Consider the following 14383-nt stretch of genomic DNA (forward strand, 5'->3'; position numbering starts at 1 on the left):
GAACCCTACAGTCATGACTGCAACAGTGAAACACGATGAACATCTACCAGGAATGCTGGTTTCCAAGATAAGAACTTAAGATCTGTGGTTGCAGTGGGTTCAAAGCTTGAAGAACCATAGTAAGGTCCCATGGAGGAACAGGATTCTTGACCGGGGGGGTGTAACAGGAAAGTACCTTTGATAAAGGCTTTACACAGTCTGGAAGAGGCCAGGGAGGCAGAATTCTCACCCACGTGAAAATGAGAGATGGCAGCTAATTGAACTTTGATAGTAGAAGAGCTTGATCCTTGTTGAAAAATATTGGCTAGGAAGTCATCTGAATGGCAGAAATAGGAGCCGTGAAAGGGTCTAAACTCCTTTGAGAAGCCCAAAAGGAAAAATTTTTCCATTTGCTGCGGTAAATCTTCCTGGTTGAAGACTTATGAGCTGCCACCAGAACAGACCTAACTGAAGAGGATAATCCAGGAGTCCTAGCGATCATGGGAACTGCAGCCAAGCCGTGAGCTTCAAACTGTCTAGGTTTGGATGAGGAATCTCCGATGGGTGTAAAATCAGATCATGAATAGGATCCAAGGTGGAGCCAGAAGATGAGACCAAAGGAAGAGAAACCATACCTGGCGAGGCCAAAAAAAGGGCAATGAGGATCACTTTGCTTCCCAGTCGACGAGCATTCTGTAGAAACCTCGGAATAAGAGGTACTGGGGGGTAAGCATACAGAAGATTGAGAAGCCAAGCATGGACTAGAGCATCTCTGGGGGACTCCCCCAGCAGGGGGTTCAGAGTGAAAAACTCACTGAACTTCGCGTTGGAAGGAGATGCAAAAAGATTGCAGCAGGGCTGACCCCACTCAAGAAAGATCTGCTCCACTACTGAATGATTCAAAGACCACTCGTAAGGCATCAGAATAGTCCAACTTAACCTGTCCGCTAGAATGTTGGACCATCCTGGAATGTGCATTGCTATGAGAAAGCGACCGGTAGAGATCACCCATTCCCACATGCTCATGGCCTCGCGACAAAGGGGGTAAGATCTGGTCCCTCCTTGTTTGTTGAGGTACCAGACCACTGACATGTTGTCTGACTGAATTGCAATGGTTCCCAGAGGAAGAAAGGCTTGAAGGGCCTGCAACGCCAAAAGGACCACCCTCATCTCTAGAACGTTTATGTGCAAACTGGTCTCGACAGGGGATCACAGGCCTTGGACTGTCCTGCCCAAACAATGACCCCCCCCCCCATGTTGGGAGGCATCCGTGGTCACTGTGGCTTGGACAGGGGCTGGAACAAAAGGTCGTCCCTCCAAGATTTCCAGAGAGTATATCCACCACAGAAGGGACAACTGGCAGACTCGACTGAAGTGTACTGGATACAATAATGGAAGTTCCAACAGGGATCATTGTACCACTAGTGTCCACTGTAGTACTTGCATATGTAACCGGGCGCACAGAAGAAGCGTTATGGTCACTGCCATTGAACCTAAGGCCCTCAACACTGATTCTGCTGAGGGAAGATGAGAACTGTAGATCAGGGAGATATGCATCCTCAGGTTTTGTACTCTCTCCGTGGTCAGGAAGATTTTGCACTGTAGTGTGTCCATCCTTGCCCCAATGTAGTCTATCACCTGGACAGGATATAGAAGTGATTTGGATGCGTTGACTGTAATCTCCAATTGAACAGCAAGCTTTAAGAAATAATCCCTGGTTTGAGAAAGTAGACACCTGGTGGGAGCAGTGAGGAGTCAATCGTCCAGGTACGGATAGACCTGAATCCCCTGAAGCCTCAGGTGGGCCACTACTACCGCCATCACTTTGGTGAACACCCTGGGGGCTGTGGTGAGATCAAAGGGCAGGGCTCGAAATTGGTAATGACTGACTCCTAGCCGGAAGTGGAGGCACCTCCTGGAGCTTCTGTGCATTTTTATGTGATAGTAGGCATCCTGGAAGTCTAACGAGCACATTCAGTTGCTCTCTTGCAGGTACGGCATGATGGACTGTAGTGTGACCATCCAGAATTTTTCTTTGGCAACTGACAGATTCATGGTAGATAGGTCCAGAATGGGCCTTAAGTCCCCCGTTTTCTTTGGCACTAAAAAGAACCTGGAGTAGATGCCCGATCCGGACTGATCTGGGGGGAACGGGTTCAATGGCTCGTTTTTCTAGCAGCTTGGAGATTTCCCATGCTGCTGCCTCCCTTTGCGTGGGTGGTACATCCGGGAGGTGTTTGGGAGGTTGGGGGGGAACCACAAAGGGGACAGAGTATCCTCTGGATATGATCTGAAACACCCAGAAGTCTGATGTTACGGACTCCCATTCCGCCAGGTGCAATGACAATTGTCCCCGACTGCCTCCAGAGTAGAGCAGTCGCGCAATCCCTCAGGGTTGCTGTCCAGGCTTGTCCAAAAAAGGTTCTTGAGACCCAAAATTCCTCGGACCTCCTCTGCCTCTAGGCCAGTGTATATCCTGTCCCCCTCTGCCTCTAGAGGAAGAAGAGCACTGAGTGTCCCAGGAATACTGTGACTTCCAGAACCACATCTTCTTTTGCCCTCTCTGATTCTGGAAAAAGGATCTTTGAGGGTTCAAGAAGTGGATTCCAATGGCAGACAGTGTCTTCCCATCCTTTTCACTCTGGACTAAAGTCTTCTTGATGGTCTTACCAAAACGAGTAGAGCCGTCATAAGGGACGCTGGCAAAATACTCCTTGAAAGGTTCCAAGAACTGACATAGTCTGAGCCAGGCATTGCGCCTCATGGACACGCCGGACCCAGCAGCCCTAGCCACTCATTCAGTAGCATGAGTGGAGTCGCATGGACATGTTGGAGACTGCTTTTAAAGTGGCCATCCTCGCGGAGAACATGACTCTGTCCTCCTGTGACATGGACTTAGGGGGAGAGTCAGCCAGTTCCTTGACCAGGTCACTCTGGAGTCTCGTGAAGTGGGCCAGGTAGTTCAGCTCCCTGATGGAAAAGGTTGCTGATGCATAAACCCGCTTCCCTAAGTGGTCCATCATCTGAGCCTCTCGGTCAGGGGGATGAACCGAGGAACTCTCTTTGGCTAGTTCCTTTTTTGTGGCTGCTGCTACCACCATAGTGTCTACTGGGGAGACCTTGTTCCACATTGGTCTATCTGATGGTGGACTCAAGACCTTACCTGGAAGTTTAGGGATTGGTTCCACAGTGTCCAGCTCCTTCCAGGCCCATGAGGTGACCAGGTCCACTAGGGGATCTGCGGGAGGAGACACCCAGGAAGGGCCCATCACGAAAGCCTCCAGAAACACGGATTCATCAGAAGAAGGTTTGGGAGCAGACCAACCTCCCCCCCCCCCCGGTGTAGGATTTCCATGATGTTTCCAAAGGAGACATCCTCGGGAGGTGACCTGGGGGAACCTTCCCCATCATCCAAATCCATGTCCTCAGTGAGGGACTCGGGGGAGTCCAAATGCCTCCTCTTACATGTATGCTTGCGAGGCACGTCTCCAGTGGGGCTCTCTGGAGGGAACTCACAAGCCACTTGTTCCTCGAGGGAACCGCCTGGGGCTCCTCGAGCATGGGCTGTCCCTCTGGTAAAATGATGGGATTCGTAGACAGAGCCAAGGGAGTCAGGGCAGAATCCGAGGAAATAGTCAAGGGTCTCGATCCAGTGGAGAGAAGCCTTTCTACCATGCTGAACGCCAAGGAAGAATGAGCCTCCTGGGCTACCAATAAGGAAGCCGCTCTCCCCGGATCCGACATGAGAATCGGAGCCGGGCCCGAAGTGGATGGAGCTCTGAGGGGGGGCACTTGGCCCGATAATACTGGAGCCAATGAAAAAAGTTCCGCTCCCTTGGATCCGACACCCAAGCTCTGGCTCTGAGAGCCACTCGGATCCAAACTGGTCGGATCCGACACGCTCCAGGCAGCTGTTGGTGTCGAGGAGACAGGTACCGTCAGCACCGACCACCTAACTAAGGCCATCCTCAGATCCGAGTACTCCAAACCCAGTGGACGGATTGGAGAAGGACAAACTGGTGTGAAAAAAGGAAGTGAGCTCCCCCACTCCAGAGGGATAGGGGGCTGGCAAGACTCCCACCTGGATCTGAGTACGAATGAACCTCCTTATCATTTTATCCATGTCAACTTCCGATAAGCTATGCGTGGATCTCGACGAGGCTACAGACTCCAACCTGGCGGGTTGAGGAATCGAGGCCCAAGATGGAGGATGTGTCTCCTCCGGCTCTGGGGAAAATCTCGGAGATCAGAGCCGAGGGGAGTCACGGATCCTAGCCTGATTTTTGGCGGGAGTAGAAGGAAGGTCTGGAGACCTCTTGCGTTTCTCTGGTTTGGAATGCTTGTCTGATTTGTGCTCTCTCCTTCTCCCTGCCCCTTTTCTGCTCCACTTCCACAGGCTTAGAAATGGGAGGTTGAGTCCCAGCCTGGGAGGGAATAGAAGCAAGTGCAAGAGAGGAAGGAGAGGAAGCCACAGCAGCCGCTGTGGCCGAAGCAGTGGATGAGGAAGCCACCTCAGAAGTGGGTAGACGGCCTTTTAGGGCCAACTTAGCCTTCCTGTCCTTTATAGCGCACGGATTAAAACCCGCGCAGATAGTACAATCCGTACTCAAATGGGCAAGAGTGTGGCCATCTGCAGGAGACAATTTGTGGCCACACACAGTGCACCTTCTGAAGACAGGCTTGGGGTCAGCCATGTCTCTACACAAGAAAAATTCACACTAGAGAAGGAAAAGGAGAAGAAAAAAGTTATCTGTTTCCCACTCAAAACCACTCACCACACACTCAAGGCACAAAGAACACTGAGGGGAGAGGGGAAGCAATACACACTAACAAGCTAACACTAAAAACTACAGGAAAGTTTCTAATACATGCCGCATCAGCGAAGGGAAGAGGAGAGGGAACCTACACTAAACACCTAATACTCAAATTTTTAGAAAAAAGCTGCTTAAAAAGCAAAAAAAAAAAACCACTCACTAACTCAGAGCTCAGGAGATCACGATGCTTCAGGCAAGCCGCAGCAAATGAGATCTGGGGGTTGGAAGGTAGTGGAGGTGTATTATGGGTAAGGGGAGGAGCTTGGAGCTCGGAGCAGATGCTAGTGAATTTGCCTTATCGGATTGGATACGGATCTGGTACCCACAGGTTGAATACCAAATGAAGTAAACTACTTCAGATATAAAACTTACATCAAATGACAAATCTGCATTAGATGACATATGTAAACTGAACAAGGAATATCAGGATATCATGCAACATAAAATATCAATAAATCTGGAAAAAAAATCAGATTACAATCCTACTCAATTAATCCCAAGAGTATGCACAGGATTGCGATTAGATCTAAATACTTAAATGAAAAAAGTCATATAAAAGAAATAATATATACTACAAATAATCAAAGTTACAAATCTAAAAAAAATCTTATTATGTTTTAAAACCTTTACAAGAATATTAATAATAACTCATCTACAAGTGATAACAAAAGTATAGACAGCTTTATTGCTAATAATATTCAAAAGAAGCTATCCAAACGCAATATTAATAACATAGACAAACCCCTTTCCTTTAAAGAATTAAAGGACCAAATAAAAAATATTAAGACAAAAAAGGCACCAGGACTGGATGGTCTAATTCCGAAGCTTTACAAACTCGCACCTGATAACATCTTGAAAATCTTACTCAATGCATTCCAAGAAGTCTACAGAAAACATCTCTCCCTCATGGAAATATTCTATCATCTATCCCATTTTAAAACCAAATAAACAGCCCAACCTTTTTCGCATCATATAGGCCAATTTCTTTGCTTAACATTGATTACAAATATTCATGTCCATCTTAGCAGACAGATTAAATAATATTCTTTCAATATTAATTCATGAAGACCAAACCTGGTTTACCAAAAACAGAAAGGTATAAAACAGTGTAATTAGATTACTGCCCTTAATAGACTTAGCAAAAAAAAAAAAAGAGAGATTTCTATTTTAAGCATTGATATAAATAATGTTTTTGGGTCTATATCATAAGCTCGAAAGCTTAAAAGAGCGAACGCTCTTTTATCGAGCTGTAAATATCAAAAGCATTAAACAGCGAAAAAATGTAACAGCGTGTTTTCGGGACTTTGCCATTTCCTCCACTGTGGTGCGATCTCGGAGTTGGTATATTTAAGTAGGGGGTGTGTATGTGGGGCACAGCCCCCCAGTTTATTTTGTATTTGCATTTGTTTTTTTGCTGTTCTGTGTTTTCGCTATTTAGTGGTTTTGATATTTACAGTTCGATAAAAGAACATTCGCTTTTTTAAGCTTTCGTGCTTATAATATAGACCCAAAGCTTTCAACTCCCTAAGTTGGCCATATCTGTTTAAAGCTCTGCAAAAATACAATTTCTCCCCAAACTTTATAGGATTAATTAAAAAACTATATGAAAAGTCCATAGCCTATGTAAAGTTTGGATCTTATCTATCTAGCCCATTCGAAATATTAAGAGATACTCTTTGCCCTGGCTATTGAGCCTCTTGCAAATTATGTTAGAAATCATGACAGCATTAAAGGATATAAAGTGTCAGACAAATTATCCCCCAAGATACAACTATTTGCTGATGACCTACTAATAACTTCTAATGATATTGAAAATTCAATAGATCACCTATTACATAACCTAGACTTCTTTGCAAACATCTCTGGACTAAAATTCAATCACAACAAAACTCAGGCACTTCTAGTGAATAAAAATGTCACTATGAAACTTAGATCAAAAAGAGACAAACTGGGAGGGCAAGCATATTAAATATCTAGGTATCATCATCTAATTATAAAAAATCACTCACATCTAATTACCAACAACTTATAAACTCAGTTACTAGTCTGACAGTTGGAACAGATTCTTCTTCACATATGAAGACAGACTAACTTTAATCAAAATGATACTCTTACCTAAAATCTTATTCATTGTCCACTCACCTGTCAAAATTAAACAGAAAATTAATAACTTCTTACTCAACTTCCTTTGATACCCCCCCCCCCAAAAAAAATAAATAAATACATTTCTCTTCTCTGGCACACCAAAAGCTGGGATGAAGGAGGTATAGGGTTTCCAGACATTCATTTTTTTATTGAAACTCCGCATTTATTAACATAGTGTTGCTTTGGAATAATACTTCTTATACATCATATTGGAAATCAATACATGAAACCTTACTTCTTAATAGTAATAGGACATTACTTGAATGATATACTCAAATACATACTAACATTTTTATATGGATTTTAAAAATATACATTCAAAGTGAAAGGTCAAAACTTGCTCTCACACCTCTTATAAACCAAATATTGCTGTTGTTTAAAAAGCTTGTTTTCTAATCCATTAATTAAGAATTTATTAATAATTATGTCTCTTATTGCTTACACAAATGAATGTTTGATATCTTTTGATACTCAGAAAATGTTAGAATTTAAGAAGGGTGACCTATTATATTGGAATCAATTTCTTTCTGCTAACAAAATAAGTTCTGCATACTATTTGATCAGCAGGCCGCGGTGGTGCAGCGGTTAGTGTTGTCGCCTCACAGCAAGAGAGCAAGAGGTTCTTCTGTTCAATTCTCGGCTGGAGCACCTTCTGTGTGGAGTCTGCATGTCCTCCCCATGGTCGAGTGACGTTAAAGACATGCATGTAGGTGCGTGTGTGAATGGGCGTGCCTTCTTTGAAGGTTGGGCGTCGGGCTGGCAACTCGGCACTGTAAAAATCCACTGCCAATCATTAGCGGATGGGAGTTCCACTGTGGTGACCCCTAACCTGGAAAAGCGGAAAGACAAAGACAAAAAGATATAGTTTGCAAAATTGCAATTAGCTGGACATCCAAACTTGTAAGGATTTTATACATACTAAACTCGTACCCTCATTAGAGGCATACAATAAGAGTAACTTAAAAATCTTGGATTTTATCTCAACAATTATTAATAGCTCACCCAAGAACACTTCATATATATATGTTGTTTATAAAATTTTCAGAAATTATTTTAGCAAAACAGATGTTTTTTTTTTTTAATTATCCAAGTGAAGTTACTAGACAAGTATTCTCAGAAAAAGATAAAACACTTTGTTTACAGGTTTCTTCCCTATTCTGGCATGCATACACATGGAAATTTTTACATAGATGTTTTTTCACCCCGCATAGGCTAGCAATAATGTGCAAGAAAGATTAAATGAAATGCTGGAGATGTGGACACCCTGATGATGACTGGCTACATATGGTTGTTAATTGTAAAATAATTTCCCCATTGTGGTTAGACTTTAAGTATCTTTGTAAAGCTCTATGGAATGATAACTGTATAATTTCTGACTCCCTTATCCTTTTCAATGGTCCTGTTCCTGAAGTCATTCCTAAAAAACAAACATTTTTAGTATGGTCTATCCTATCTATAGCAAGGAAAATTGTTACTAAAAATTGGAAATCCCAATCTACTCCTGTCTTTAAAATTGAGTTTATTCATCTTGTGAAATACATTTGTAAGAATGAGATTGTTACTATAAAAGCAAGGACTAACAACACAACTCATTATTTAATTGCTTGGACAAAACTGTCTAATCTGTTAGAGAAATATTATAGCAATAACCCACGCCTGTGTGGTGTTAATTTACTCCACGGTTGTTATGGTTTGGTCTGGCAAGCCCGAGGGACCAAACAAAGCCAACCGGTAATTTAGCATTACCCACACCCAGAAGTGGTTATTACATTATAATGACATTATTTAAGAAAAGAATTACTTTTCTTAAATAATGGCATAGTATAATGCCTGTTTACTGCCCTTCCGCAGATGTCTGGCATCCGCGGTTCTGATGTACTGCGCGCCTGCACAGTACATCAGAGCTGTGGGAAAGCTACGGAGAAAGCAAGATCTCCGTTTTTTTAGTGTCTCGCTATGTTAAACATAGCGAGACAGTTTAAAACAACGGACATCTCCGTTGCTTTTAAAACTGTCTCGCTATGTTAAACTCATTTAACATAGCGAGACACTCAAAAAGCAACGGAGATCTTGCTTTCTCCGTTTATCGCTGTCTATAGCAAGTTAAATGGGTTTAACATAGCGAGACAGTTTAAAATAAGCAACGGAGATCTCCTGTCTTTAATTGAGTTTATTCGCTATGTTAAACCCATTTGTAAGAATGAGATTGTTACTATAAAAGCAAGGACTAAAAAGTCCACAACCTTTTTCCATTAGTATAACTCGATGACAACGGCAACTGGCCAATCAGCGTGCACGTTTTGGGGGGGTCATGGTATAATAAGTGTTCTCCTATGTATATTGCTTGTTTAGTTGTTATGGACATTGTATATAGTTTATTTGTTTTTTCTTGTTACTACACTGTTTAAGTTATTGTGTTATAAAATGAATAAAAACATTTTGGAAAAAAAAAAGAAAAGTGTCAGTAAGTAGGGTCTAAAGGCAAAGAAGTGCAGCGACAGAGAAAGAGTTAAGTGGTACAGGTATAGGCAGAGTTGTTGAGTAGGTATTGTTTGAGTGCTGATTTGAAATCATGTGTAGTTGTTATTTTTCAGATGTCAAGGGAGAGCTTGTTCCAGTTTAGGTCTGGGTAGTAGTTTTTAAATATTGAACAATATTTTTTGGGGGGGCTTAGAGATGTTCAGGTGTTCTTGTAGGGATATAGGGAGTGACTAAAGCAGAGATGTTATGGCAGGCTGAGGGTTGGGGGAACTTAAGCCAGTTTAACGCAGAGAGAGACAGTGATTAGAGTCAGAGGACAGACTGACAGCAAACCAGTTGATTTTGTTGTATATGCTTTCAAGTTTAGTTTGTAGGAAGGTTTGTAAGTTAGTTAGAATTTTTGATCCATAGAGGAGACTAGGGAGTAGAAAAGCCTGAGCTAGAGTAAATCGAGAGTTATTAGTAAGTAACTTTTTATTTATGTATAGAAGTCCGAATTTTTGGTGGTTTTTTTTGATGCAGTGGTTGACATGTTGGGTGAATTTAAGTTGGTCATCTATGATGACCCCGATGAGTTTAGTTTGGGGTTCAGCATAAATAGTGGTATTGTTAGAGGAAGTGATAGAAAAGGTTGGTTTTAGTGGTGAGAGAGATTTAGGCAGAAATAGAAGAAGTTTGGTCTTTTGGGGATTAAGGATGAGTTGGTTGTCAGTGAGCCATTTTTCAATGGAGTTAAAGGAATTTTGGGTTAAGTGTGAGAAGGTCCGAGAAAGTATCAGCAGTGGTGATTATGTCGGAGTTGTATGCGTATTGTATTAGGGTGGAGAGAGGACAGGATGTGTACAGTTGGTTAGTGAAAGTACTGAAAAGCAGGGAACTAAGGACTGATACTTGAGGGACTCCCATTTGGATGAGTAGGAAGGGGGATGAAGTGGACTGCCATTTTACTGATTGTTGACAGTTGGAGAGGTAGCTGGAGAAACAGGAGATTACAGAGGGGGAGAGGCTGAGGTTGCTTAGTTTGGACAGGAGGATGGGGTGGGAGACAGTGTTAAAGGCTTTGGAGAGATCGAGGAAGAGGCAAGAGACCAGTTTATTGTTACTTCTAGCGAGGGAGACAAAGTCAGAGAAGATCATCATGGCAGTGGAGGTGTTGTGGTTAGGGAGGAAACCATGCTGGGTGGGGGTGAGAAGATTTTCTAGGAGCAGATGGTCCATGATTTGTGTATACACCTTTCAAGTATTTTTGATAGTGGGGATAGAATAGCTATGGGGCAGTAGTTAGTGAGTTCTGTAGAGTTACCCCCTTTATGAATAGGTATAGTAAAGAACTGTTTCCATAGTGAGGGGACAGTGGATTCAGACAGACAGCGGTTGACAAGAATGGAAACAAGGGCAGCTATGCTGTTTGCGGCACGTTTGACGAAGAGGGGCAAGTAAATTATCCACAGAAGGGGAGCAGGGTTTAAGTTTGCTAAGGAGGTGTTTAATGTAGTTTGTTGTACAGGTTTGAATGATAACTATAAGAATCAATCAGACGAGGTTAGAAAAGACTAGGAAGTAAGAATGAAAAGGCGGTGTACAAAGGGACAGTGGGAGGACATTTGCAAATCTCTGGAGTATGCAACAATGTCTAGAAAGTTCAGAGTTTTGCAGGGAAGTGTTTGCATGGGTATTGTTATATCCCAAGACTTCAGAGAATTAGACAGCAGATGCTGGAGTTGTGATGGAGTAAGTGGGAATGTGTTTTTTTTTGGACTGCAATGAGTTGGAAGAATTTTAAAATTCTCTACAGGGTACTTTGTCAGAAAAGCTGGGGGGCAAATTACTGTAACTAAGGAAATTCTTTGGAGACCAGATATAGAAAATGAATTACAGAGACAGAAAGATCTTACGAAGTTTAATGTTACTGACTGCCAAAAAAGTATTTATTACAAAATGGAAATCAAAATCTAAGCCAACCACAAATGTAGTATTGAATGTTATAAAGAAGATAAAAAAATTGAAGGTGGGAGCATTAGTAAAGGTAAGAATCAAACTACATAGAAATAAATGAGGGAACAATATGCACAGAATAATGATTGGGAGAAGGAGTGAAATTTCAGGAAAGGTAGAACCTGAATAAGTTATTTAATGGTGGAGTGCGTTATAACTGCTAAAAGAAAAAAGAAAACAGAATAATGCACAAATAAGAAAAGTGTTTGTAATGTTTTGTTTTCTTTATTAATGTATGTGTACTCATGCATTACTTAAAATATATATGCAATTGTAAAGGTATTTTTAACATTAAAAAAGAAGACTGCACGGCTTCCAATTTCAACTGAGGTTTCCATGAAGATTTAAAGTCTTTGGTGGTTGTAGAGATGTCACCTTACTGCAAAATTTGAAGAAAATGATATGGAACCCACTAGTGTGGTCCACTGCCATGAAAACGAAATAAAATATTAGCGATAACATGATTTTTATTTTTTAACAGTGAATAAAAATAAAGTTATTATTGTTAAAGATTAAAAAAATGCAATAATGAAAAAGCACACCACGTAGGCAAAGAGAAGACCTTAGGATAATTGACAACTGTTTTTTCATTTGTGTTTTATTCAAAAGCAAATGTCTATCATCCCACTTTTTGCAGGCACTGGGGTATTTGTATTTGACTGACATTTACCTTCCAGTCCTTCCTTTGTACTGTCTTTACCTAATTTAAGTTCAAGGTATGCTCTATTCCACAATTTAAAAATACCTTGGTGGTGAAGTCCACTGAGATGGACAAAAGCACTTATTACAAATCAACAACTGAAGACAAATTGGTGACTGTTCAAACCAAGATAGCTTTTTGGCCCAGAGTTACAAAAAAAAGTTAAATGGCCTTAGTTGAACACATCACAAGACAGAGTAGACAAGTGGTTAACTCAGAGCAGAACAAAATACAGAGGACATATTCTGTGTCAAAATATGTCAGAAACATATTCAGATACAACTTTGCAGCATCCATTATCTACCACTGACACCATGCTCTATCTGTAACTCAAACACACTTAATACATGTCCAGGAAGACCAAACAGATGTCCAGGAAGACCAAAGGGAACAGACGTTCCTAAAAAGCAGGTTCTGACACCACAGTAGCTGACTGCAGAGTGAAGAAATTGCAGTCACCTAACACGTACCTCTTTATATTACAGGATCTCTTAAAGTGACATATTGCAATTACTATAATTTCATACACTGACAGAGGTGACAATGGCACATATGCAGTAAGAATGCATCTGCTCCAAAATATTTTCTTGAGATTTAGCAAAACGTGGACCCTAAGGAGTGTGACAGGACAAAACATCATCACTGGGATTGTTTTCACACTTACATACGTTCTTTTAATACAATCTTCAAAGCAACTTCTTAGCCTACCCACGTAGCTTGTACTCCAAGTCAATCATGGCTGAAGTGTAGATAAGTACTGCAACAATTCAATGAGCTAATGTTTTACTACATTCATAAAAACAGAACAATGCTACACTGCAGTAAATTAATTACCGAACTGTAGAAAAACAAGGAAAAACTAGTGGCTGCAGATGAACTAGTTCAAGGAGTGGGGGCATTACCAGTTACAGAGTACCTGGCATCATGTAAGTGCGCTCTTGTGTGATGCCTGCAAAAAGATTCCTTATGGTCCTAGTGCCTGATGGTTATATTCTGTAAAAATGTGGCTATATTAAAACTGATGAGCCTAAAAATCATCTACATGGACTGTGAGAAAAGAATTAAACCAAACAGTGAAACACAGCACTTCTATTCTGACAGAGATTACATCCTTACTGTGAGACAAAGGGTACACATAACACTGCTATGATGCAACCATCCTACTGACTATACACCATCTGTTTCATGAAACCAATTATGTGTTGCTGACTTGTTTTGTGAGAGGCATTTCCCATTATCTGCTGGATGAGATGGAATCTATACATCTGTTTCATTACACAGTACATGAATTATCTTTTGCATAAGAAATAACATGCATTACTTAACTATTTTATGAAAAACAATATGTATTTCCAGTTTTCTCTGACTGACTGACTGTAAATTACCTGTTTTGTCAGCTCATACTGTAAATGTTCCAGTTCTGACAATCGACTTTGGGCCTCTATGCCTAATTCCTTTGGTGGCTTAGCCCCCACTACAGATGACTGGAAGGTAGCAACACTCTGTTTAGTTGTATCGTTCTTTAGAAGGGCTAGAGAACAGAAATAAAACAGCAGCTTTAGTTAAGAACTGTTACTTTATTAAATGCACATGTGATCAACTTGCCGAACACTGATCCCACAAAATCAAAACAGCAAAAGATCAAAAATATGCAAAACAATTTTGAAACATCTTTAATGCAAGAAGGCAAACTTCTCTGTGCCCCCACACCCGTTGTATAATTATATACACCGAGTTTGAGATTGCACTACAGATGGGAGAGGGCAAAACCCCACTCTTTGTTTTACCACTATCTTGGACAACCAGCTACCAGCATATTTCAACCTTTTGCAGTTTCAGTTTTATGAGATTTATGTTATGCAAGGTGATAATTTCTGCATTTGATAATGTAACTTTGATTCATCAAGGAGGCACGTTCTTATAAAGTATATTCAAAATAGTCAGTTTATGTAAATGTAACAGAAAAAGCATTTTTTTTGCAGGAGGATAAGTCCCCCACACCCCTTTTTACTTTGTTACTCTCACTCTGAGGACTCTCAGAAAGCAACCACTGACAGATAATATAATGTCTGTCTCTCCCTGTTCCAAGATCCTCCAACCCTGGGCTATTCACAACTCAGTAACATGTGAGTATATATAATCACACTACAAAACAGCAACCAAGGAAGAGCAAGTACACATTAACTCAAGTCATTAAGCTTGAGCAACTGTGAATCAAGCTTGTGTTTTAATTACACACAACACAGTACTTCACAAATACAACAGCATC

The 14383-nt window shown here is 41.3% G+C and overlaps 1 protein-coding gene across 1 annotated transcript in view; it reads right to left on the reverse strand.

The window, feature by feature from the left end:
- CCDC57 (coiled-coil domain containing 57) overlaps nt 1–14383 on the reverse strand; it is a 3049962-nt gene that overhangs the window by 482920 nt on the left and 2552659 nt on the right. The window contains exon 16 of the mRNA XM_044069731.1: nt 13500–13645. Coding sequence (XP_043925666.1) covers nt 13500–13645 — 146 coding nt within the window. The remainder of the gene's footprint in view (nt 1–13499; nt 13646–14383) is intronic.

Source organism: Protopterus annectens, chromosome 4.part0 (genome assembly GCF_019279795.1).
Source record: "Protopterus annectens isolate FY-2018-M chromosome 4.part0, PAN1.0, whole genome shotgun sequence".
NCBI lineage: Eukaryota > Metazoa > Chordata > Ceratodontiformes > Protopteridae > Protopterus > Protopterus annectens.